This window comes from Phasianus colchicus, chromosome 1, assembly GCF_987193195.1.
Source record: "Phasianus colchicus chromosome 1, bPhaCol1.hap1.1, whole genome shotgun sequence".
Classification (NCBI taxonomy): domain Eukaryota; kingdom Metazoa; phylum Chordata; class Aves; order Galliformes; family Phasianidae; genus Phasianus; species Phasianus colchicus.
This window is the reverse complement of record NC_143436.1, coordinates 5185919-5209402: the sequence shown is the minus strand read 5'-3', so window position 1 is coordinate 5209402 and position 23484 is coordinate 5185919. Positions and strand designations below refer to the sequence as shown.

The 23484-nt window shown below is 53.6% G+C and overlaps 3 protein-coding genes across 6 annotated transcripts; all 3 read left to right on the top strand.

The window, feature by feature from the left end:
• The first annotated feature begins 2128 nt into the window (after nucleotides 1-2128).
• LOC149919370 (E3 ubiquitin-protein ligase PHF7-like) lies at nucleotides 2129-6094 on the top strand. Of its 2 annotated transcripts, XM_090134470.1 has the most exons (9): nucleotides 2129-2526; nucleotides 2837-2928; nucleotides 3013-3102; nucleotides 3360-3484; nucleotides 3645-3807; nucleotides 3899-4005; nucleotides 4197-4310; nucleotides 4479-4597; nucleotides 4763-6094. In XM_090134470.1, exons 1-9 carry the CDS (start codon nucleotides 2484-2486, stop codon nucleotides 5311-5313), a joined length of 1404 nt encoding a protein of 467 aa, XP_089990596.1. In that variant the 5' UTR covers nucleotides 2129-2483; the 3' UTR covers nucleotides 5314-6094. The 2 variants fall into 2 exon arrangements, with proteins under 2 accessions (XP_089990596.1, XP_089990590.1); XM_090134464.1 differs by having other exon boundaries at nucleotides 2414-2928.
• Nucleotides 6095-10343: 4249 nt separating this feature from the next.
• LOC149919369 (E3 ubiquitin-protein ligase PHF7-like) lies at nucleotides 10344-14572 on the top strand. Of its 2 annotated transcripts, XM_090134436.1 has the most exons (9): nucleotides 10344-11004; nucleotides 11315-11406; nucleotides 11491-11580; nucleotides 11838-11962; nucleotides 12123-12285; nucleotides 12377-12483; nucleotides 12675-12788; nucleotides 12957-13075; nucleotides 13241-14572. In XM_090134436.1, the coding sequence occupies exons 1-9, from the start codon at nucleotides 10962-10964 to the stop codon at nucleotides 13789-13791; spliced, it is 1404 nt and encodes a 467-aa protein (XP_089990562.1). In that variant the 5' UTR covers nucleotides 10344-10961; the 3' UTR covers nucleotides 13792-14572. The 2 variants fall into 2 exon arrangements, with proteins under 2 accessions (XP_089990562.1, XP_089990558.1); XM_090134432.1 differs by having other exon boundaries at nucleotides 10344-11406.
• A 4821-nt stretch (nucleotides 14573-19393) lies between these two features.
• Nucleotides 19394-23051, top strand: LOC149919368 (E3 ubiquitin-protein ligase PHF7-like). Of its 2 annotated transcripts, XM_090134429.1 has the most exons (9): nucleotides 19401-19483; nucleotides 19794-19885; nucleotides 19970-20059; nucleotides 20317-20441; nucleotides 20602-20764; nucleotides 20856-20962; nucleotides 21154-21267; nucleotides 21436-21554; nucleotides 21720-23051. In XM_090134429.1, the coding sequence occupies exons 1-9, from the start codon at nucleotides 19441-19443 to the stop codon at nucleotides 22268-22270; spliced, it is 1404 nt and encodes a 467-aa protein (XP_089990555.1). In that variant the 5' UTR covers nucleotides 19401-19440; the 3' UTR covers nucleotides 22271-23051. The 2 variants fall into 2 exon arrangements, with proteins under 2 accessions (XP_089990554.1, XP_089990555.1); XM_090134428.1 differs by having other exon boundaries at nucleotides 19394-19885.
• Nucleotides 23052-23484: the final 433 nt, after the last annotated feature.

The window sequence follows — 23484 nt, the reverse complement described above, 5'->3', positions numbered from 1 at the left end:
TTATAGACAAGCATTTCTTTTGAGCAGGACAAATCCAAACACAGATGCCAGTCATTCCACGATGCCAGCCCATATCTCACATCTGGTTCTACTTGTCATTGCTGTGTGAGCTTCAGGGTCTTATTTCATTTCTTCTCCAAGTCTTGGAACATCTCACCTTCAGCAGAATTTCCCTAGGGTTGCCTAGTAGAAGTTTTCAGCACTCAGCTTAAATGAGAAATAAAAGAATACTTTAAAAAACAGGAACAAAGAGGAATATCAAAATTTTGAGAAAGAGGGAACAGGCAGGGTATGTCTTCGGAGAGAGAGAGAAAAATGGCCAACAGGGCACTGGCAGTGAAAAGGCACCAAAGGAAGAGAACTTTCAGCTGAGCTTGTCCGCAGTCACAAGACTTCAAGCACATTCTGGAATGTGCTTGGGCAGTCCAGGGTTCATAAATAGTAAGTCTGGGGGTTTTCTTTCTCTTGTTTCAAGTAAGCTTTGTACTGAATCGCCTATGTGTCTGCAAGTGTGGAAGACTTCTACTTTGTAGCTAAGGTGTGATGCACACCATTAATGTTTTCCCTACTGCCCACAACACAGAAGTAGATTGGAGGAGACGTGCCCTGGGGCAAACGCTGAAGATTAGATGCTCAGCTCATGGCAACGGTATTACAGCAGAGGTGGTTGCCACAGAATCACAGAAAAGCTTGGGTTGGAGGCATCTTTAAAAGCTGAACTAGATCCAACCACTTGCTATGGGCAGGGCTGCCACAATATATGGTTAGAATAGGATGCCATCCAGTGGGGCCTTGAATGCCTCCAGGGATGGAGCATCCACAGCTTCTCTGGGCAATCATAAAGATGCACATGTTTGGAGCTCATTCAGTTCTCACAGCAGGAGAGGCTGTGACTCCAGGGCATCAGGTATACTGCTCTTGACCAGCTTAAGCTCTCTGAAAAGCTGATTGGTGTCAAAGCTGGCTTTCTAAGCTCCCTCAAGTTGTGCCTCCTTGTCCCCTGAATTTAGCATCGGAGTGAACACGAGGATCTTTTTAGCTGTCTAAGGGAACCCCCAGTGCTCAGCTAGGTAAGCAGAGTTCACAAACCAGGCTCTGATTTCCAGTGCCTGCTGCCCATGGATGCAAAGCTATTGGAAATGCATGGCAGCTGCCCAGAGAAGCTGTATCCCAGGGCAATCAGGGTTTTGGTGTTTTTTTCCTTGTTTTTTTTTTTTTTTTTCTTTCCTTTTATTTCCTTGCATTTCAGTTTTTAGAGATGGAAGACAAAATATGTACAGGAGCAGGTGCAGCCCAGCAGCAGCCATAGAAAAGTGTGCAAACTCATCCCATTCTACAGCCCTGTTCTTCCTTCCCACGACTGCTGGTTTTGTTGCAGGCTGTATCTTAAAGCTCTGATTTCTTTTTCTATGTGACTATTTTTTTAACCATGCCAGTGAAGATCTTTACAATGAGGGCTGTCCTGTACTTAGACAAAGGAAGGTAAAAGAGAAAAATAAATTTTCCTGTGGGAAGAGTATTATTCCCAAGCATATATCATGATAACAAAATGTTGGTTGTGCTGAGAATTTGGAGACAAATCAAAGCCGGCAAAATGCAATGAACAAATGGAGAACTCCGTTGTAGTAGCAGTTAGGACAAAGAAGGTGACGGATGAAGAATGAGAGATTCAAAGTTCTCACCTTCACACATCCACACATTGCCGCTAAAGAGGCTGCAGTACAGAATCACAGAACTGTAGGGGTTGGAAGAGACCTCTGGTGATCATCATGTCCACCCCCCTGCCAGGGCAGGTTCAGCAGCCTGCACAGGTCGGCATCCAGATTGGGCCGTCCCCACCATGCCCACTAAACCATGTCCCTCACTGCTACATCTTCATGTTTCCTGCACGCCTCCAGGAACGGTGACTTCACTGCCTCCCTGGGCACCTTGTTCCAGTGCATTTCCACTCACAAACCTCTGAGTGAAGTATTTCCTCTAAGAGTTAATCTAATCTCCTTTTTCAGATTAAAACCATTCCACCTTGTCCTATGCCTATCAAACCACATAGAAAGTCACCCACCACACTCGTTAGATACCAAATATGCTGTTGACTTGCAAATGTTTACTAGACTCTCTAGAAACCAAGACTGGACTCAAGCAAGAAATGCTAATGTGGCTCCGGGGCTGCAGCCTTGGCCAAGGGACAGCTCTGCTCCTGGCTCTGGCCGGGGGAGCAGTGCCAGCAGGTTGAGGGAAGACATAATTCCTGACCTGGCTCTGCGATGCCTGCCAGAGCCTCTGCTCTCTTGCCTGGGGACCCACGCCCACACCCCCACTGAGGTGGTGACCATGGTGTCACAGTGGGTGTCACAGAGCGGCCATTGTGACGCGTGAAGCTTGGAGCAGAGCAAGGGCTGCCGGGCTCAGGCCGAGTGTCAGTGCGGCCTGGTGAGGCGCGGAGAGTGCAGGGACTCTCACAGTGTTCACTGTTGACGCACATCATGTCCAATAGGAAGAGGAAGGCCTCCAGCTCGGAGGAGCCAGGTGAGATCAAAGCAGCCCTGAGCACAGCTCCTGCCAACAGGCAGAGGAGTGCTGAGGGTCTGCCTGCGGATGGGAGGCGAGGAAGGGGCAGGCAGGGACTCTCCAACTGTTGCAAGGCAGGGTCCCTCTGCTCCTTGGCAAGGGGGTTCCAGCATGGGCTGTGACTGCCCGCTGGCACTGTTGGGCCTGCCATGGCCCCTTCCCCTCCACCGCCTCCAGCCAGCACGGCAGGCACAGAGCAGGACCTTGAGGACAGCCCTCAGGGACACCCGGCCCCGCCAGGTGCTCACATTCGTTCTCTCTTCTGCAGTGTGTGTGCTGTGTCACCGAGCGGATGTCGACCCAAACATCTGCGGGCACACATTTTTTGCGAGTGGAATTTACGTCCATGAGTTCTGCTTGGTGAGTTCTCCCACGGGCTCCTTCCAGATTCCTGCCAGAGATGCTCATTTCCATTCTGACCTGATGGTATCCTGTTGTTTTCAGACCTTTGCCAACATTGTTCCTGATGGGTTGGGAATTGAGGACCTCCCCCTTGCTGTCGTCAGACACGCAGTCAAGCAGGCAAACCAGAAGGTGAGGACCTGGGTGGAGCGGGGTGTTTTGTGCCAGGACAGGCTCATACCATCTTAGTCTGGACCCAAAGAGAGCAGAGGCCCTTCCAAACAGCTCCAGAACAAGTCCTGCCGTAGGAGATGAGCCCTGTCTACCAGGCATCTTTGTAGAGTGTGACCCAGCAGTGTCCACATCCTGTGTCCTGCCCAGAGGTGTGGGGCTGGCCACGGAGGCCCTGAGCCTGCCGCTGATGGTTCTGCTCTGCTCTTTCTTTCCAGCAATGCTGTGTTTGTGGTGAGAGGGGAGCTGCCATCAGCTGCGCAGAGAGCAGTTGTGAACGAAGCTTCCATCTGCCCTGCGCCATGGATGGGGAATGTGTCACCCAATTCTTTGGGCCATGCAGGTAAGGGCTGTCAGCAGCAGCCAAGCCAGTGAGAAACCCACAGCGGCACCTCCCAGCAGGCTGCCAGAGCCAGAGCCAAGGCCTGGGTCTGCTTCTGGGTCCTGTGCCCTCCTCGCAGCACTTCTCACCGTGCCCCATCCCTTCTTCCATCTTCCCCCAGGTCCTACTGCTGGGAGCACCGCCCTCAGCAGGAAATTGAGGAAGCTCCAGCAGAAGACACCAACTGCCTCATCTGCTTTGAGCCTGTGGGGTACACCGTGTCCTACTACACCATGGTGTGCCCAGCATGCACACATGCCTGGTTCCACAGGGGCTGTATCCAGGTAGGAGCCCTCTCCTCACCCTGCAGGCGTGCTTGGTGCTCAGCTACACAAGGCTCTGCTCACGCTCACTCTACTTGTGATTCTCCTGCAGCAACTGGCCTTGAATACCGGCATTTTGTGCTTCCAGTGCCCCAGTTGCCGAGACATCATTCAGTTTTTTAGAGAAATGGCCATCCATGGGATCCAAATCCCATTCAGGTTGGTGTCCTTCTGCCCAGTTCTGCTGACGTTAAGGCTGCAGTGCTAGGCCTGCCCGGGCTGTCTCATGAGCATGTGCTCCAGCTTCATGGAGAAGCTGGAAATGGAGTTGGGGCGGATGTGTTGGGATAACCTTGGAACTTATACTGGGGACAGTGGAGGATCATCACTTTCTCTCCTTTCTTCGGCAGACCACCATCATGGGAGGATGATGATGCATATGCATCGCTGCAAGAGAGACACAGGCGCTGCGATGTCAGCAAGTGCCTTCACCCAGGAGGAAGGGAGCAGGCAGAGGAAGAGGGGTGAGTTACCTCAGCAGTTCTCTGGGTCTCCATGGAGGATCTCAGCCTCACCACAGCTTGGGGGTTTTCCCCTGACTGAGCACTGAGGACTGAGCACCAGAGATGTGCTGGGCACTCCCTGGCTTGGCTCTATTGTCCTCACAGACACAACCCCTTTTGCTTCCCCAGGCCCTGGCAGCTGATCCTGTGCAGCTCCTGTGCTGCTCAAGGCACTCACCGGCGCTGCTCCTCCTTGGCAGACACCACAGACAGCTGGGAGTGCGACAGCTGTGCTGGCCTGGGCACCGGTAAGATGCAAACAGGCGCATGTCCCTGGGCTGGTTCCAGGCAAGGGCTGGCACTGGGAGCTCAGGGCGGCCTTGCCCTTGTCTCTGTGCTCCATGAGGGATGAGAGCCTGTCGCAGCTTGGGGCTGCAGGTTCATCCTGCTGACTTTCCTGCCTTCCCTTACAGCCTCCAGCACAAACATGGAGCTCGCTGGCCCCAGCAGTGCCAGCCAGGAGGGACTGAGGCCATCCCACAGCTCCTCAGTGCCTGAAAACATCAGCTCCGCATCCACCAGCCAGGCAGCATTGGGCCCGTCCCACAGTTCCCAGCTGCCTGGGCACAGTGGCCATCCCAGTGAGCCTGAGTCGGAGCTCCGCCCGCTTTCACGCGAGGCTCGGGATTTCTCTGGGCAGCGCCGAGGGCGCCAAAGAAGCAGACGGACACCTGCCCCAGGTGCTGAGAGCAGCTCGCAGACCTCCACCAGACACAGGGCATCGGGGTCCTGCACAGAGTCCCCAGCAGCTGCTCACACAGTGCGTCCCAGGCGGCGGCGGTCGGGCCAGACGAGAAGCCGCTCCCCATTACACCGTCAGGCCTCAAGTTCACAAAGCCGCCCCAGAAGACAACGTGGCAACAGGCAGATGCCCTCGAGGGAGCCCTCGCTGCCTGATGACAGACAACAGCCCAGACAGCAAGGACGGCCCCGCACACGAAGCCGTCTCCATGTGGGTCAATAGGCTTCAAATTCCCACAGCCGGCCCTGAAGAGACCATGAGCAGGAGCCATCCCAAACACCGAGACGCTTCCGAGTCCATCTTCGGAACAAACATCACCGCAGCCAGCATCAAACATCTGCATAGGAGAAGCCGTATTCCATTCCCAACTGCTGGCTCTGGTCCCCAGCAGCCAACACAATAAAGCTGGGTGACCTCCTACTCATTTGTCAGCTTCATTGTTGGCCGCTTTTCCTGAAGTGGGCAGAGATAGAGATCTCAACCACAGGGTTCCTTCCTCCCCGTTGCCTTCCCAGACCTTCCTCCACGTGGGCCAATCCAGGCTGTGCTGGGTTCTGGTCCCACTTTGGGGGAGAGAGAGTGTCCAAAATCCTCATGGACAATCGCTGCTCTGACAGGCGCAGCTCTGGGGTTGTTTCTGGGCTTGGGGGTGCCACCGTGTTCAGGGTACACGTCAGCCTCGGGGCTGCTTCCAGCTGCCTCAGAGCTGGGGCTTTCCTCCTGCACGTGGGCAGTGCTGTCAGGTCTGAGGGCACTCTGGTTCTGTACAGTATCATTCTCTCACAGACACGAGACTAAGTAAAATGGCTGCAAAAGTCAGCTTGTTTAGTAAGGAAAGAAACTCCTAGGGTGGAGATGGAAGAAGGGGATGAGAACAAAGCCGGGCTGTCACGAGAAATCTGTGGGAAAGAAGTGGGAATGAGCGCAGGGAGAGTCAGGGAGCTCCTGCAGTCCCCTCAGGTTGGAAGTCCCACAGCTCTGAGGTGCTGTGGGTGGAGCTGGAAGTGATGGTGGCCAAACCCCAACGTATAAAGGCTGTTCTCAAGGAGCGCGGCTCCCAGGAGTGTGAGCAAACAGAGCTGGCAAAGAGCGTGGTCAATCCAGGAGGTTGTTCAGGGCGAGGCAGTCAACTCCACACCTCTAAGTCGCCTCCACCAAGGAGGAAAGGGATTAATTATCATAGGCGACTCCCATCTTAAGGGAACAGAGTGCCCCATACGTCGGCCAGACCCTACCTGCAGGGATGTATGCTGCCTCCCTGTGACTTGGACAGGCACATTAGCAGAAAATTTCCTGGCCTGGTTCACCCTGCTGATTGTTATCCCTTTCTGATAGTTCAGGCTGGCAGTGATGAAGTCACTGAGGGAAGCCTAAGTGCTATAAGCACGATGCCAGGGGAATGGGGCGCTTAGACGATGGAGTGAGAGTACAGGTGATGTTGTCCTGTACCCCTTCAGTGGCAGTGAGGGAAACTGAGAAGGCCAGGAAAACCCATCTGATAAATACATGTCTGAGAGGCAGGTGCTGTCGTGGGAATTTTGGCTTTTCTGTCCATGGGGAGACTCACAGATAGGTCCCAGCTGTCTCAAAAGGGGAAATGGATCCTGGCCCAGGAGCTGACAGTGCTCACTGAGAGGGCATGGAAGTAGGTATGAAGGGGGGAGGGGATAAAACAAGGCTCACTGGAGACGAGCCCGGGGGGACCATGCCAGAGTTGGGGGTGAGGCCAACAGCTCCGCTCAGCTCAGCTCAAATGCACCTACATCAATGCACACAGTGTGGGCAAGAACACGAGCACTTTGTCACCTGGCTGCAACAGAGTCCAGAGCCTGGACTTAGCGAGCAGTGAAGCAAGGCATCTGGGATCCCTTTCTAAGGAAGGGGACATCAACAAAGCAATTGGTAAAGGGATATGAGCCCTGAAATTCTGGAGATATCCCTTCAAAGAAGATGATCGAATCATAGATCCGGTATGTTATCCAGGCAAGTGACAACCATAGAGGAGAGTGTCAACTATCTGAGAGATTTGTCTGTGCTGCTGGTGAAGTATGACATTAAAGACATGAGGGAGACACAGGTTGGATGTTGGGAGGAAATTCTTTAATTGGAGGGTGGTGACAAAGGGAAGGCGACCAGTGTCTTCTACCTGGACTTGAGCAAGGCTTTTGACATGGTCCCCCACCACATCCTTATCTCCAAATTGGTGGGATGTGGATTTGGTGGGTGGACCACCCGATGGCTAAGGAATTGGTTAGGAAAGGCCACAGACAAAGTGCGGTGGTTAATGGTTCTCTGTCCAGATGGAGGCTGGTAATGAGCGGTGTCCCCCAGGGGTCTGTCCTGGGACCAACGCTCTTTAACATGTTTATCAATGTCATCGACCATGGAATCGAGTGCACCCTCATCAGGTTTGCTGATGACATCAAGCTGAGTGGTGCGTTTGACACAAGTGGAAGGAAGGGATGCCATTCAGAGGGACCTCAACAGACTTGAAAGGTGGGCCCAGGTGAATCTAATGAGGTTCAACACAGTGAAGTGCAAGGTTTTGCACTTGGGCCGGAGGAATCCCAGGCATCCATACAGACTGGAAGCAGCAGTCCTTGAGTGTAGCCCTGCAGAGAAGGACCTGGGGGTCCTGGTGGATGAAAAACTGAACGTGGGCCAGCAATGTGCTCTTGCTGCTAGGAAAGCAAATGGAATCCTGGGCTCCATCAGAAGAGGGGTGACCAGCAGGGACAGGGAGGTGATTGTCCCTCTGTACTCTGCCCTTGTGAGGTCCCATCTGGAGTACTGTGTCCAGGTCTGGAGCCCCCAGTTCAAGAAAGACAGGGAGCTGTTGGAGAGGGTTCAGAAGAGGGCTGCAAAGATGATCAGAGGGCTGGAGCACCTCCCCTACGAAGACAGGCTGAGGAAGCTGGGCTTGTTCAGCCTGGAGGAAAGAAGGCTGCAGGGTGACCTCACTGCAGCCTTTCAGTACCTAAAGGGAACCTATAAACTGGAGGGGAGTCAACTCTTTGAAAGGTATATAATAGCAGGACAAGCGGAAATGGTTTTAAGTTGAAGGAGGGAAGATTTAGGTTGGATTTCAGGGGGAAGTATTTTATTATGAGAGTGGTGAGGTGCTGGAACAGGCTGCCCAGAGATGTCGCGGATGCCTCTTGTCCCACCTACCATTTACAGAGCAAGCGGTCTTACAGAGGAAAAAGCAGAGCTCAGTATGCTTTGCCAGAGCTTTCTACTAACAGCTGCATCTTTTGAGGCGGTCACAGATCCTCTGCCACGTTGGCTTTTGAGTTTTTCCAACTCAATTTTGGTGTAGACTTGAAGGAAATCATGCCATGAGTAGGCCAGTTTCCCACCAGTGTCTGTATAAGGGCTGCAGCTTTGACGGTTATAGACAAGCATTTCTTTTGAGCAGGACAAATCCAAACACAGATGCCAGTCATTCCACGATGCCAGCCCATATCTCACATCTGGTTCTACTTGTCATTGCTGTGTGAGCTTCAGGGTCTTATTTCATTTCTTCTCCAAGTCTTGGAACATCTCACCTTCAGCAGAATTTCCCTAGGGTTGCCTAGTAGAAGTTTTCAGCACTCAGCTTAAATGAGAAATAAAAGAATACTTTAAAAAACAGGAACAAAGAGGAATATCAAAATTTTGAGAAAGAGGGAACAGGCAGGGTATGTCTTCGGAGAGAGAGAGAAAAATGGCCAACAGGGCACTGGCAGTGAAAAGGCACCAAAGGAAGAGAACTTTCAGCTGAGCTTGTCCGCAGTCACAAGACTTCAAGCACATTCTGGAATGTGCTTGGGCAGTCCAGGGTTCATAAATAGTAAGTCTGGGGGTTTTCTTTCTCTTGTTTCAAGTAAGCTTTGTACTGAATCGCCTATGTGTCTGCAAGTGTGGAAGACTTCTACTTTGTAGCTAAGGTGTGATGCACACCATTAATGTTTTCCCTACTGCCCACAACACAGAAGTAGATTGGAGGAGACGTGCCCTGGGGCAAACGCTGAAGATTAGATGCTCAGCTCATGGCAACGGTATTACAGCAGAGGTGGTTGCCACAGAATCACAGAAAAGCTTGGGTTGGAGGCAACTTTAAAAGCTGAACTAGATCCAACCACTTGCTATGGGCAGGGCTGCCACAATATATGGTTAGAATAGGATGCCATCCAGTGGGGCCTTGAATGCCTCCAGGGATGGAGCATCCACAGCTTCTCTGGGCAATCATAAAGATGCACATGTTTGGAGCTCATTCAGTTCTCACAGCAGGAGAGGCTGTGACTCCAGGGCATCAGGTATACTGCTCTTGACCAGCTTAAGCTCTCTGAAAAGCTGATTGGTGTCAAAGCTGGCTTTCTAAGCTCCCTCAAGTTGTGCCTCCTTGTCCCCTGAATTTAGCATCGGAGTGAACACGAGGATCTTTTTAGCTGTCTAAGGGAACCCCCAGTGCTCAGCTAGGTAAGCAGAGTTCACAAACCAGGCTCTGATTTCCAGTGCCTGCTGCCCATGGATGCAAAGCTATTGGAAATGCATGGCAGCTGCCCAGAGAAGCTGTATCCCAGGGCAATCAGGGTTTTGGTGTTTTTTTCCTTGTTTTTTTTTTTTTCTTTCCTTTTATTTCCTTGCATTTCAGTTTTTAGAGATGGAAGACAAAATATGTACAGGAGCAGGTGCAGCCCAGCAGCAGCCATAGAAAAGTGTGCAAACTCATCCCATTCTACAGCCCTGTTCTTCCTTCCCACGACTGCTGGTTTTGTTGCAGGCTGTATCTTAAAGCTCTGATTTCTTTTTCTATGTGACTATTTTTTTAACCATGCCAGTGAAGATCTTTACAATGAGGGCTGTCCTGTACTTAGACAAAGGAAGGTAAAAGAGAAAAATAAATTTTCCTGTGGGAAGAGTATTATTCCCAAGCATATATCATGATAACAAAATGTTGGTTGTGCTGAGAATTTGGAGACAAATCAAAGCCGGCAAAATGCAATGAACAAATGGAGAACTCCGTTGTAGTAGCAGTTAGGACAAAGAAGGTGACGGATGAAGAATGAGAGATTCAAAGTTCTCACCTTCACACATCCACACATTGCCGCTAAAGAGGCTGCAGTACAGAATCACAGAACTGTAGGGGTTGGAAGAGACCTCTGGTGATCATCATGTCCACCCCCCTGCCAGGGCAGGTTCAGCAGCCTGCACAGGTCGGCATCCAGATTGGGCCGTCCCCACCATGCCCACTAAATCATGTCCCTCACTGCTACATCTTCATGTTTCCTGCACGCCTCCAGGAACGGTGACTTCACTGCCTCCCTGGGCACCTTGTTCCAGTGCATTTCCACTCACAAACCTCTGAGTGAAGTATTTCCTCTAAGAGTTAATCTAATCTCCTTTTTCAGATTAAAACCATTCCACCTTGTCCTATGCCTATCAAACCACATAGAAAGTCACCCACCACACTCGTTAGATACCAAATATGCTGTTGACTTGCAAATGTTTACTAGACTCTCTAGAAACCAAGACTGGACTCAAGCAAGAAATGCTAATGTGGCTCCGGGGCTGCAGCCTTGGCCAAGGGACAGCTCTGCTCCTGGCTCTGGCCGGGGGAGCAGTGCCAGCAGGTTGAGGGAAGACATAATTCCTGACCTGGCTCTGCGATGCCTGCCAGAGCCTCTGCTCTCTTGCCTGGGGACCCACGCCCACACCCCCACTGAGGTGGTGACCATGGTGTCACAGTGGGTGTCACAGAGCGGCCATTGTGACGCGTGAAGCTTGGAGCAGAGCAAGGGCTGCCGGGCTCAGGCCGAGTGTCAGTGCGGCCTGGTGAGGCGCGGAGAGTGCAGGGACTCTCACAGTGTTCACTGTTGACGCACATCATGTCCAATAGGAAGAGGAAGGCCTCCAGCTCGGAGGAGCCAGGTGAGATCAAAGCAGCCCTGAGCACAGCTCCTGCCAACAGGCAGAGGAGTGCTGAGGGTCTGCCTGCGGATGGGAGGCGAGGAAGGGGCAGGCAGGGACTCTCCAACTGTTGCAAGGCAGGGTCCCTCTGCTCCTTGGCAAGGGGGTTCCAGCATGGGCTGTGACTGCCCGCTGGCACTGTTGGGCCTGCCATGGCCCCTTCCCCTCCACCGCCTCCAGCCAGCACGGCAGGCACAGAGCAGGACCTTGAGGACAGCCCTCAGGGACACCCGGCCCCGCCAGGTGCTCACATTCGTTCTCTCTTCTGCAGTGTGTGTGCTGTGTCACCGAGCGGATGTCGACCCAAACATCTGCGGGCACACATTTTTTGCGAGTGGAATTTACGTCCATGAGTTCTGCTTGGTGAGTTCTCCCACGGGCTCCTTCCAGATTCCTGCCAGAGATGCTCATTTCCATTCTGACCTGATGGTATCCTGTTGTTTTCAGACCTTTGCCAACATTGTTCCTGATGGGTTGGGAATTGAGGACCTCCCCCTTGCTGTCGTCAGACACGCAGTCAAGCAGGCAAACCAGAAGGTGAGGACCTGGGTGGAGCGGGGTGTTTTGTGCCAGGACAGGCTCATACCATCTTAGTCTGGACCCAAAGAGAGCAGAGGCCCTTCCAAACAGCTCCAGAACAAGTCCTGCCGTAGGAGATGAGCCCTGTCTACCAGGCATCTTTGTAGAGTGTGACCCAGCAGTGTCCACATCCTGTGTCCTGCCCAGAGGTGTGGGGCTGGCCACGGAGGCCCTGAGCCTGCCGCTGATGGTTCTGCTCTGCTCTTTCTTTCCAGCAATGCTGTGTTTGTGGTGAGAGGGGAGCTGCCATCAGCTGCGCAGAGAGCAGTTGTGAACGAAGCTTCCATCTGCCCTGCGCCATGGATGGGGAATGTGTCACCCAATTCTTTGGGCCATGCAGGTAAGGGCTGTCAGCAGCAGCCAAGCCAGTGAGAAACCCACAGCGGCACCTCCCAGCAGGCTGCCAGAGCCAGAGCCAAGGCCTGGGTCTGCTTCTGGGTCCTGTGCCCTCCTCGCAGCACTTCTCACCGTGCCCCATCCCTTCTTCCATCTTCCCCCAGGTCCTACTGCTGGGAGCACCGCCCTCAGCAGGAAATTGAGGAAGCTCCAGCAGAAGACACCAACTGCCTCATCTGCTTTGAGCCTGTGGGGTACACCGTGTCCTACTACACCATGGTGTGCCCAGCATGCACACATGCCTGGTTCCACAGGGGCTGTATCCAGGTAGGAGCCCTCTCCTCACCCTGCAGGCGTGCTTGGTGCTCAGCTACACAAGGCTCTGCTCACGCTCACTCTACTTGTGATTCTCCTGCAGCAACTGGCCTTGAATACCGGCATTTTGTGCTTCCAGTGCCCCAGTTGCCGAGACATCATTCAGTTTTTTAGAGAAATGGCCATCCATGGGATCCAAATCCCATTCAGGTTGGTGTCCTTCTGCCCAGTTCTGCTGACGTTAAGGCTGCAGTGCTAGGCCTGCCCGGGCTGTCTCATGAGCATGTGCTCCAGCTTCATGGAGAAGCTGGAAATGGAGTTGGGGCGGATGTGTTGGGATAACCTTGGAACTTATACTGGGGACAGTGGAGGATCATCACTTTCTCTCCTTTCTTCGGCAGACCACCATCATGGGAGGATGATGATGCATATGCATCGCTGCAAGAGAGACACAGGCGCTGCGATGTCAGCAAGTGCCTTCACCCAGGAGGAAGGGAGCAGGCAGAGGAAGAGGGGTGAGTTACCTCAGCAGTTCTCTGGGTCTCCATGGAGGATCTCAGCCTCACCACAGCTTGGGGGTTTTCCCCTGACTGAGCACTGAGGACTGAGCACCAGAGATGTGCTGGGCACTCCCTGGCTTGGCTCTATTGTCCTCACAGACACAACCCCTTTTGCTTCCCCAGGCCCTGGCAGCTGATCCTGTGCAGCTCCTGTGCTGCTCAAGGCACTCACCGGCGCTGCTCCTCCTTGGCAGACACCACAGACAGCTGGGAGTGCGACAGCTGTGCTGGCCTGGGCACCGGTAAGATGCAAACAGGCGCATGTCCCTGGGCTGGTTCCAGGCAAGGGCTGGCACTGGGAGCTCAGGGCGGCCTTGCCCTTGTCTCTGTGCTCCATGAGGGATGAGAGCCTGTCGCAGCTTGGGGCTGCAGGTTCATCCTGCTGACTTTCCTGCCTTCCCTTACAGCCTCCAGCACAAACATGGAGCTCGCTGGCCCCAGCAGTGCCAGCCAGGAGGGACTGAGGCCATCCCACAGCTCCTCAGTGCCTGAAAACATCAGCTCCGCATCCACCAGCCAGGCAGCATTGGGCCCGTCCCACAGTTCCCAGCTGCCTGGGCACAGTGGCCATCCCAGTGAGCCTGAGTCGGAGCTCCGCCCGCTTTCACGCGAGGCTCGGGATTTCTCTGGGCAGCGCCGAGGGCGCCAAAGAAGCAGACGGACACCTGCCCCAGGTGCTGAGAGCAGCTCGCAGACCTCCACCAGACACAGGGCATCGGGGTCCTGCACAGAGTCCCCAGCAGCTGCTCACACAGTGCGTCCCAGGCGGCGGCGGTCGGGCCAGACGAGAAGCCGCTCCCCATTACACCGTCAGGCCTCAAGTTCACAAAGCCGCCCCAGAAGACAACGTGGCAACAGGCAGATGCCCTCGAGGGAGCCCTCGCTGCCTGACGACAGACAACAGCCCAGACAGCAAGGACGGCCCCGCACACGAAGCCGTCTCCATGTGGGTCAATAGGCTTCAAATTCCCACAGCCGGCCCTGAAGAGACCATGAGCAGGAGCCATCCCAAACACCGAGACGCTTCCGAGTCCATCTTCGGAACAAACATCACCGCAGCCAGCATCAAACATCTGCATAGGAGAAGCCGTATTCCATTCCCAACTGCTGGCTCTGGTCCCCAGCAGCCAACACAATAAAGCTGGGTGACCTCCTACTCATTTGTCAGCTTCATTGTTGGCCGCTTTTCCTGAAGTGGGCAGAGATAGAGATCTCAACCACAGGGTTCCTTCCTCCCCGTTGCCTTCCCAGACCTTCCTCCACGTGGGCCAATCCAGGCTGTGCTGGGTTCTGGTCCCACTTTGGGGGAGAGAGAGTGTCCAAAATCCTCATGGACAATCGCTGCTCTGACAGGCGCAGCTCTGGGGTTGTTTCTGGGCTTGGGGGTGCCACCGTGTTCAGGGTACACGTCAGCCTCGGGGCTGCTTCCAGCTGCCTCAGAGCTGGGGCTTTCCTCCTGCACGTGGGCAGTGCTGTCAGGTCTGAGGGCACTCTGGTTCTGTACAGTATCATTCTCTCACAGACACGAGACTAAGTAAAATGGCTGCAAAAGTCAGCTTGTTTAGTAAGGAAAGAAACTCCTAGGGTGGAGATGGAAGAAGGGGATGAGAACAAAGCCGGGCTGTCACGAGAAATCTGTGGGAAAGAAGTGGGAATGAGCGCAGGGAGAGTCAGGGAGCTCCTGCAGTCCCCTCAGGTTGGAAGTCCCACAGCTCTGAGGTGCTGTGGGTGGAGCTGGAAGTGATGGTGGCCAAACCCCAACGTATAAAGGCTGTTCTCAAGGAGCGCGGCTCCCAGGAGTGTGAGCAAACAGAGCTGGCAAAGAGCGTGGTCAATCCAGGAGGTTGTTCAGGGCGAGGCAGTCAACTCCACACCTCTAAGTCGCCTCCACCAAGGAGGAAAGGGATTAATTATCATAGGCGACTCCCATCTTAAGGGAACAGAGTGCCCCATACGTCGGCCAGACCCTACCTGCAGGGATGTATGCTGCCTCCCTGTGACTTGGACAGGCACATTAGCAGAAAATTTCCTGGCCTGGTTCACCCTGCTGATTGTTATCCCTTTCTGATAGTTCAGGCTGGCAGTGATGAAGTCACTGAGGGAAGCCTAAGTGCTATAAGCACGATGCCAGGGGAATGGGGCGCTTAGACGATGGAGTGAGAGTACAGGTGATGTTGTCCTGTACCCCTTCAGTGGCAGTGAGGGAAACTGAGAAGGCCAGGAAAACCCATCTGATAAATACATGTCTGAGAGGCAGGTGCTGTCGTGGGAATTTTGGCTTTTCTGTCCATGGGGAGACTCACAGATAGGTCCCAGCTGTCTCAAAAGGGGAAATGGATCCTGGCCCAGGAGCTGACAGTGCTCACTGAGAGGGCATGGAAGTAGGTATGAAGGGGGGAGGGGATAAAACAAGGCTCACTGGAGACGAGCCCGGGGGGACCATGCCAGAGTTGGGGGTGAGGCCAACAGCTCCGCTCAGCTCAGCTCAAATGCACCTACATCAATGCACACAGTGTGGGCAAGAACACGAGCACTTTGTCACCTGGCTGCAACAGAGTCCAGAGCCTGGACTTAGCGAGCAGTGAAGCAAGGCATCTGGGATCCCTTTCTAAGGAAGGGGACATCAACAAAGCAATTGGTAAAGGGATATGAGCCCTGAAATTCTGGAGATATCCCTTCAAAGAAGATGATCGAATCATAGATCCGGTATGTTATCCAGGCAAGTGACAACCATAGAGGAGAGTGTCAACTATCTGAGAGATTTGTCTGTGCTGCTGGTGAAGTATGACATTAAAGACATGAGGGAGACACAGGTTGGATGTTGGGAGGAAATTCTTTAATTGGAGGGTGGTGACAAAGGGAAGGCGACCAGTGTCTTCTACCTGGACTTGAGCAAGGCTTTTGACATGGTCCCCCACCACATCCTTATCTCCAAATTGGTGGGATGTGGATTTGGTGGGTGGACCACCCGATGGCTAAGGAATTGGTTAGGAAAGGCCACAGACAAAGTGCGGTGGTTAATGGTTCTCTGTCCAGATGGAGGCTGGTAATGAGCGGTGTCCCCCAGGGGTCTGTCCTGGGACCAACGCTCTTTAACATGTTTATCAATGTCATCGACCATGGAATCGAGTGCACCCTCATCAGGTTTGCTGATGACATCAAGCTGAGTGGTGCGTTTGACACAAGTGGAAGGAAGGGATGCCATTCAGAGGGACCTCAACAGACTTGAAAGGTGGGCCCAGGTGAATCTAATGAGGTTCAACACAGTGAAGTGCAAGGTTTTGCACTTGGGCCGGAGGAATCCCAGGCATCCATACAGACTGGAAGCAGCAGTCCTTGAGTGTAGTCCTGCAGAGAAGGACCTGGGGGTCCTGGTGGATGAAAAACTGAACGTGGGCCAGCAATGTGCTCTTGCTGCTAGGAAAGCAAATGGAATCCTGGGCTCCATCAGAAGAGGGGTGACCAGCAGGGACAGGGAGGTGATTGTCCCTCTGTACTCTGCCCTTGTGAGGCCCCATCTGGAGTACTGTGTCCAGGTCTGGAGCCCCCAGTTCAAGAAAGACAGGGAGCTGTTGGAGAGGGTTCAGAAGAGGGCTGCAAAGATGATCAGAGGGCTGGAGCACCTCCCCTACGAAGACAGGCTGAGGAAGCTGGGCTTGTTCAGCCTGGAGGAAAGAAGGCTGCAGGGTGACCTCACTGCAGCCTTTCAGTACCTAAAGGGAACCTATAAACTGGAGGGGAGTCAACTCTTTGAAAGGGTATATAATAGCAGGACAAGCGGAAATGGTTTTAAGTTGAAGGAGGAAAGATTTAGGTTGGATTTCAGGGGGAAGTATTTTATTATGAGAGTGGTGAGGTGCTGGAACAGGCTGCCCAGAGATGTCGCGGATGCCTCTTGTCCCACCTACCATTTACAGGGCAATCGGTCTTACAGAGCAAAAAGCAGAGCTCAATATGCTTTGCCAGAGCTTTCTACTAACAGCTGCATCTTTTGAGGCGGTCACAGATCCTCTGCCACGTTGGCTTTTGAGTTTTTCCAACTCAATTTTGGTGTAGACTTGAAGGAAATCATGCCATGAGTAGGCCAGTTTCCCACCAGTGTCTGTATAAGGGCTGCAGCTTTGACGGTTACAGACAAGCATTTCTTTTGAGCAGGACAAATCCAAACACAGATGCCAGTCATTCCACGATGCCAGCCCGTATCTCACATCTGGTTCTACTTGTCATTGCTGTGTGAGCTTCAGGGTCTTATTTCATTTCTTCTCCAAGTCTTGGAACATCTCACCTTCAGCAGAATTTCCCTAGGGTTGCCTAGTAGAAGTTTTCAGCACTCAGCTTAAATGAGAAATAAAAGAATACTTTAAAAAACAGGAACAAAGAGGAATGTCAAAATTTTGAGAAAGAGGGAACAGGCAGGGTATGTCTTCGGAGAGAGAGAGAAAAATGGCCAACAGGGCACTGGCAGTGAAAAGGCACCAAAGGAAGAGAACTTTCAGCTGAGCTTGTCCGCAGACACAAGAGTTCAAGCACATTCTGGAATGTGCTTGGGCAGTCCAGGGTTCATAAATAGTAAGTCTGGGAGTTTTCTTTCTCTTGTTTCAAGTAAGCTTTGTACTGAATCGCCTATGTGTCTGCAAGTGTGGAAGACTTCTACTTTGTAGCTAAGGTGTGATGCACACCATTAATGTTTTCCCTACTGCCCACAACACAGAAGTAGATTGGAGGAGACGTGCCCTGGGGCAAACGCTGAAGATTAGATGCTCAGCTCATGGCAACGGTATTACAGCAGAGGTGGTTGCCACAGAATCACAGAAAAGCTTGGGTTGGAGGCAACTTTAAAAGCTGAACTAGATCCAACCACTTGCTATGGGCAGGGTTGCCACAATATACGGTTAGAATAGGATGCCATCCAGTGGGGCCTTGAATGCCTCCAGGGATGGAGCATCCACAGCTTCTCTGGGCAATCATAAAGATGCACAAGTTTGGAGCTCATTCAGTTCTCACAGCAGGAGAGGCTGTGACTCCAGGGCATCAGGTATACTGCTCTTGACCAGCTTAAGCTCTCTGAAAAGCTGATTGGTGTCAAAGCTGGCTTTCTAAGCTCCCTCAAGTTGTGCCTCCTTGTCCCCTGAATTTAGCATCGCAGTGAACACGAGGATCTTCTCAGCTGTCTAAGGGGACCCCCAGTGCTCAGCTAGGTAAGCAGAGTTCACAAACCAGGCTCTGATTCCCAGTGCCTGCTGCCCATGGATGCAAAGCTATTGGAAATGCATGGCAGCTGCCCAGAGAAGCTGTATCCCAGGGCAATCAGGGTTTTGGTGTTTTTTTCCTTGTTTTTTTTTTTTTTTTTCCTTTTATTTCCTTGCATTTCAGTTTTTAGAGATGGAAGACAAAATATGTACAGGAGCAGGTGCAGCCCAGCAGCAGCCATAGAAAAGTGTGCAAACTCATCCCATTCTACAGCCCTGTTCTTCCTTCCCACGACTGCTGGTTTTGTTGCAGGCTGTATCTTAAAGCTCTGATTTCTTTTTCTATGTGACTATTTTTTTAACCATGCCAGTGAAGATCTTTACAATGAGGGCTGTCCTGTACTTAGACAAAGGAAGGTAAAAGAGAAAAATAAATTTTCCTGTGGGAAGAGTATTATTCCCAAGCATATATCATGATAACAAAATGTTGGTTGTGCTGAGAATTTGGAGACAAATCAAAGCCGGCAAAATGCAATGAACAAATGGAGAACTCCGTTGTAGTAGCAGTTAGGACAAAGAAGGTGACGGATGAAGAATGAGAGATTCAAAGTTCTCACCTTCACACATCCACACATTGCCGCTAAAGAGGCTGCAGTACAGAATCACAGAACTGTAGGGGTTGGAAGAGACCTCTGGTGATCATCATGTCCACCCCCCTGCCAGGGCAGGTTCAGCAGCCTGCACAGGTCGGCATCCAGATTGGGCCGTCCCCACCATGCCCACTAAACCATGTCCCTCACTGCTACATCTTCATGTTTCCTGCACGCCTCCAGGAACGGTGACTTCACTGCCTCCCTGGGCACCTTGTTCCAGTGCATTTCCACTCACAAACCTCTGAGTGAAGTATTTCCTCTAAGAGTTAATCTAATCTCCTTTTTCAGATTAAAACCATTCCACCTTGTCCTATGCCTATCAAACCACATAGAAAGTCACCCACCACACTCGTTAGATACCAAATATGCTGTTGACTTGCAAATGTTTACTAGACTCTCTAGAAACCAAGACTGGACTCAGGCAAGAAATGCTAATGTGGCTCCGGGGCTGCAGCCTTGGCCAAGGGACAGCTCTGCTCCTGGCTCTGGCCGGGGGAGCAGTGCCAGCAGGTTGAGGGAAGACATAATTCCTGACCTGGCTCTGCGATGCCTGCCAGAGCCTCTGCTCTCTTGCCTGGGGACCCACGCCCACACCCCCACTGAGGTGGTGACCATGGTGTCACAGTGGGTGTCACAGAGCGGCCATTGTGACGCGTGAAGCTTGGAGCAGAGCAAGGGCTGCCGGGCTCAGGCCGAGTGTCAGTGCGGCCTGGTGAGGCGCGGAGAGTGCAGGGACTCTCACAGTGTTCACTGTTGACGCACATCATGTCCAATAGGAAGAGGAAGGCCTCCAGCTCGGAGGAGCCAGGTGAGATCAAAGCAGCCCTGAGCACAGCTCCTGCCAACAGGCAGAGGAGTGCTGAGGGTCTGCCTGCGGATGGGAGGCGAGGAAGGGGCAGGCAGGGACTCTCCAACTGTTGCAAGGCAGGGTCCCTCTGCTCCTTGGCAAGGGGGTTCCAGCATGGGCTGTGACTGCCCGCTGGCACTGTTGGGCCTGCCATGGCCCCTTCCCCTCCACCGCCTCCAGCCAGCACGGCAGGCACAGAGCAGGACCTTGAGGACAGCCCTCAGGGACACCCGGCCCCGCCAGGTGCTCACATTCGTTCTCTCTTCTGCAGTGTGTGTGCTGTGTCACCGAGCGGATGTCGACCCAAACATCTGCGGGCACACATTTTTTGCGAGTGGAATTTACGTCCATGAGTTCTGCTTGGTGAGTTCTCCCACGGGCTCCTTCCAGATTCCTGCCAGAGATGCTCATTTCCATTCTGACCTGATGGTATCCTGTTGTTTTCAGACCTTTGCCAACATTGTTCCTGATGGGTTGGGAATTGAGGACCTCCCCCTTGCTGTCGTCAGACACGCAGTCAAGCAGGCAAACCAGAAGGTGAGGACCTGGGTGGAGCGGGGTGTTTTGTGCCAGGACAGGCTCATACCATCTTAGTCTGGACCCAAAGAGAGCAGAGGCCCTTCCAAACAGCTCCAGAACAAGTCCTGCCGTAGGAGATGAGCCCTGTCTACCAGGCATCTTTGTAGAGTGTGACCCAGCAGTGTCCACATCCTGTGTCCTGCCCAGAGGTGTGGGGCTGGCCACGGAGGCCCTGAGCCTGCCGCTGATGGTTCTGCTCTGCTCTTTCTTTCCAGCAATGCTGTGTTTGTGGTGAGAGGGGAGCTGCCATCAGCTGCGCAGAGAGCAGTTGTGAACGAAGCTTCCATCTGCCCTGCGCCATGGATGGGGAATGTGTCACCCAATTCTTTGGGCCATGCAGGTAAGGGCTGTCAGCAGCAGCCAAGCCAGTGAGAAACCCACAGCGGCACCTCCCAGCAGGCTGCCAGAGCCAGAGCCAAGGCCTGGGTCTGCTTCTGGGTCCTGTGCCCTCCTCGCAGCACTTCTCACCGTGCCCCATCCCTTCTTCCATCTTCCCCCAGGTCCTACTGCTGGGAGCACCGCCCTCAGCAGGAAATTGAGGAAGCTCCAGCAGAAGACACCAACTGCCTCATCTGCTTTGAGCCTGTGGGGTACACCGTGTCCTACTACACCATGGTGTGCCCAGCATGCACACATGCCTGGTTCCACAGGGGCTGTATCCAGGTAGGAGCCCTCTCCTCACCCTGCAGGCGTGCTTGGTGCTCAGCTACACAAGGCTCTGCTCACGCTCACTCTACTTGTGATTCTCCTGCAGCAACTGGCCTTGAATACCGGCATTTTGTGCTTCCAGTGCCCCAGTTGCCGAGACATCATTCAGTTTTTTAGAGAAATGGCCATCCATGGGATCCAAATCCCATTCAGGTTGGTGTCCTTCTGCCCAGTTCTGCTGACGTTAAGGCTGCAGTGCTAGGCCTGCCCGGGCTGTCTCATGAGCATGTGCTCCAGCTTCATGGAGAAGCTGGAAATGGAGTTGGGGCGGATGTGTTGGGATAACCTTGGAACTTATACTGGGGACAGTGGAGGATCATCACTTTCTCTCCTTTCTTCGGCAGACCACCATCATGGGAGGATGATGATGCATATGCATCGCTGCAAGAGAGACACAGGCGCTGCGATGTCAGCAAGTGCCTTCACCCAGGAGGAAGGGAGCAGGCAGAGGAAGAGGGGTGAGTTACCTCAGCAGTTCTCTGGGTCTCCATGGAGGATCTCAGCCTCACCACAGCTTGGGGGTTTTCCCCTGACTGAGCACTGAGGACTGAGCACCAGAGATGTGCTGGGCACTCCCTGGCTTGGCTCTATTGTCCTCACAGACACAACCCCTTTTGCTTCCCCAGGCCCTGGCAGCTGATCCTGTGCAGCTCCTGTGCTGCTCAAGGCACTCACCGGCGCTGCTCCTCCTTGGCAGACACCACAGACAGCTGGGAGTGCGACAGCTGTGCTGGCCTGGGCACCGGTAAGATGCAAACAGGCGCATGTCCCTGGGCTGGTTCCAGGCAAGGGCTGGCACTGGGAGCTCAGGGCGGCCTTGCCCTTGTCTCTGTGCTCCATGAGGGATGAGAGCCTGTCGCAGCTTGGGGCTGCAGGTTCATCCTGCTGACTTTCCTGCCTTCCCTTACAGCCTCCAGCACAAACATGGAGCTCGCTGGCCCCAGCAGTGCCAGCCAGGAGGGACTGAGGCCATCCCACAGCTCCTCAGTGCCTGAAAACATCAGCTCCGCATCCACCAGCCAGGCAGCATTGGGCCCGTCCCACAGTTCCCAGCTGCCTGGGCACAGTGGCCATCCCAGTGAGCCTGAGTCGGAGCTCCGCCCGCTTTCACGCGAGGCTCGGGATTTCTCTGGGCAGCGCCGAGGGCGCCAAAGAAGCAGACGGACACCTGCCCCAGGTGCTGAGAGCAGCTCGCAGACCTCCACCAGACACAGGGCATCGGGGTCCTGCACAGAGTCCCCAGCAGCTGCTCACACAGTGCGTCCCAGGCGGCGGCGGTCGGGCCAGACGAGAAGCCGCTCCCCATTACACCGTCAGGCCTCAAGTTCACAAAGCCGCCCCAGAAGACAACGTGGCAACAGGCAGATGCCCTCGAGGGAGCCCTCGCTGCCTGACGACAGACAACAGCCCAGACAGCAAGGACGGCCCCGCACACGAAGCCGTCTCCATGTGGGTCAATAGGCTTCAAATTCCCACAGCCGGCCCTGAAGAGACCATGAGCAGGAGCCATCCCAAACACCGAGACGCTTCCGAGTCCATCTTCGGAACAAACATCACCGCAGCCAGCATCAAACATCTGCATAGGAGAAGCCGTATTCCATTCCCAACTGCTGGCTCTGGTCCCCAGCAGCCAACACAATAAAGCTGGGTGACCTCCTACTCATTTGTCAGCTTCATTGTTGGCCGCTTTTCCTGAAGTGGGCAGAGATAGAGATCTCAACCACAGGGTTCCTTCCTCCCCGTTGCCTTCCCAGACCTTCCTCCACGTGGGCCAATCCAGGCTGTGCTGGGTTCTGGTCCCACTTTGGGGGAGAGAGAGTGTCCAAAATCCTCATGGACAATCGCTGCTCTGACAGGCGCAGCTCTGGGGTTGTTTCTGGGCTTGGGGGTGCCACCGTGTTCAGGGTACACGTCAGCCTCGGGGCTGCTTCCAGCTGCCTCAGAGCTGGGGCTTTCCTCCTGCACGTGGGCAGTGCTGTCAGGTCTGAGGGCACTCTGGTTCTGTACAGTATCAGTCACTCACAGACACGAGACTAAATAAAATGGCTGCAAAAGTCAGCTTGTTTAGTAAGGAAAGAAACTCCTAGGGTGGAGATGGAAGAAGGGGATGAGAACAAAGCCGGGCTGTCACGAGAAATCTGTGGGAAAGAAGTGGGAATGAGCGCAGGGAGAGTCAGGGAGCTCCTGCAGTCCCCTCAGGTTGGAAGTCCCACAGCTCTGAGGTGCTGTGGGTGGAGCTGGAAGTGATGGTGGCCAAACCCCAACGTATAAAGGCTGTTCTCAAGGAGCGCGGCTCCCAGGAGTGTGAGCAAACAGAGCTGGCAAAGAGCGTGGTCAATCCAGGAGGTTGTTCAGGGCGAGGCAGTCAACTCCACACCTCTAAGTCGCCTCCACCAAGGAGGAAAGGGATTAATTATCATAGGCGACTCCCATCTTAAGGGAACAGAGTGCCCCATACGTCGGCCAGACCCTACCTGCAGGGATGTATGCTGCCTCCCTGTGACTTGGACAGGCACATTAGCAGAAAATTTCCTGGCCTGGTTCACCCTGCTGATTGTTATCCCTTTCTGATAGTTCAGGCTGGCAGTGATGAAGTCACTGAGGGAAGCCTAAGTGCTATAAGCACGATGCCAGGGGAATGGGGCGCTTAGACGATGGAGTGAGAGTACAGGTGA

What these genes read in the sequence shown, in the direction of transcription:
- LOC149919370 (XM_090134464.1), top strand. Translation starts at nt 2,596, where the DNA reads ATGGGAGGCGAGGAAGGGGCAGGCAGGGACTCTCCAACTGTTGCAAGG. An exon ending in TCCACAGGGGCTGTATCCAG is followed by an intron (nt 3,808 to 3,898) that starts GTAGGAGCCCTC and finishes ATTCTCCTGCAG; the next exon opens with CAACTGGCCTTGAATACCGG. An exon ending in GGGATCCAAATCCCATTCAG is followed by an intron (nt 4,006 to 4,196) that starts GTTGGTGTCCTT and finishes TTTCTTCGGCAG; the next exon opens with ACCACCATCATGGGAGGATG.
- LOC149919369 (XM_090134432.1), top strand. Translation starts at nt 11,074, where the DNA reads ATGGGAGGCGAGGAAGGGGCAGGCAGGGACTCTCCAACTGTTGCAAGG. An exon ending in CAATTCTTTGGGCCATGCAG is followed by an intron (nt 11,963 to 12,122) that starts GTAAGGGCTGTC and finishes ATCTTCCCCCAG; the next exon opens with GTCCTACTGCTGGGAGCACC. An exon ending in TCCACAGGGGCTGTATCCAG is followed by an intron (nt 12,286 to 12,376) that starts GTAGGAGCCCTC and finishes ATTCTCCTGCAG; the next exon opens with CAACTGGCCTTGAATACCGG.
- LOC149919368 (XM_090134428.1), top strand. Translation starts at nt 19,553, where the DNA reads ATGGGAGGCGAGGAAGGGGCAGGCAGGGACTCTCCAACTGTTGCAAGG. An exon ending in TCCACAGGGGCTGTATCCAG is followed by an intron (nt 20,765 to 20,855) that starts GTAGGAGCCCTC and finishes ATTCTCCTGCAG; the next exon opens with CAACTGGCCTTGAATACCGG. An exon ending in GGGATCCAAATCCCATTCAG is followed by an intron (nt 20,963 to 21,153) that starts GTTGGTGTCCTT and finishes TTTCTTCGGCAG; the next exon opens with ACCACCATCATGGGAGGATG.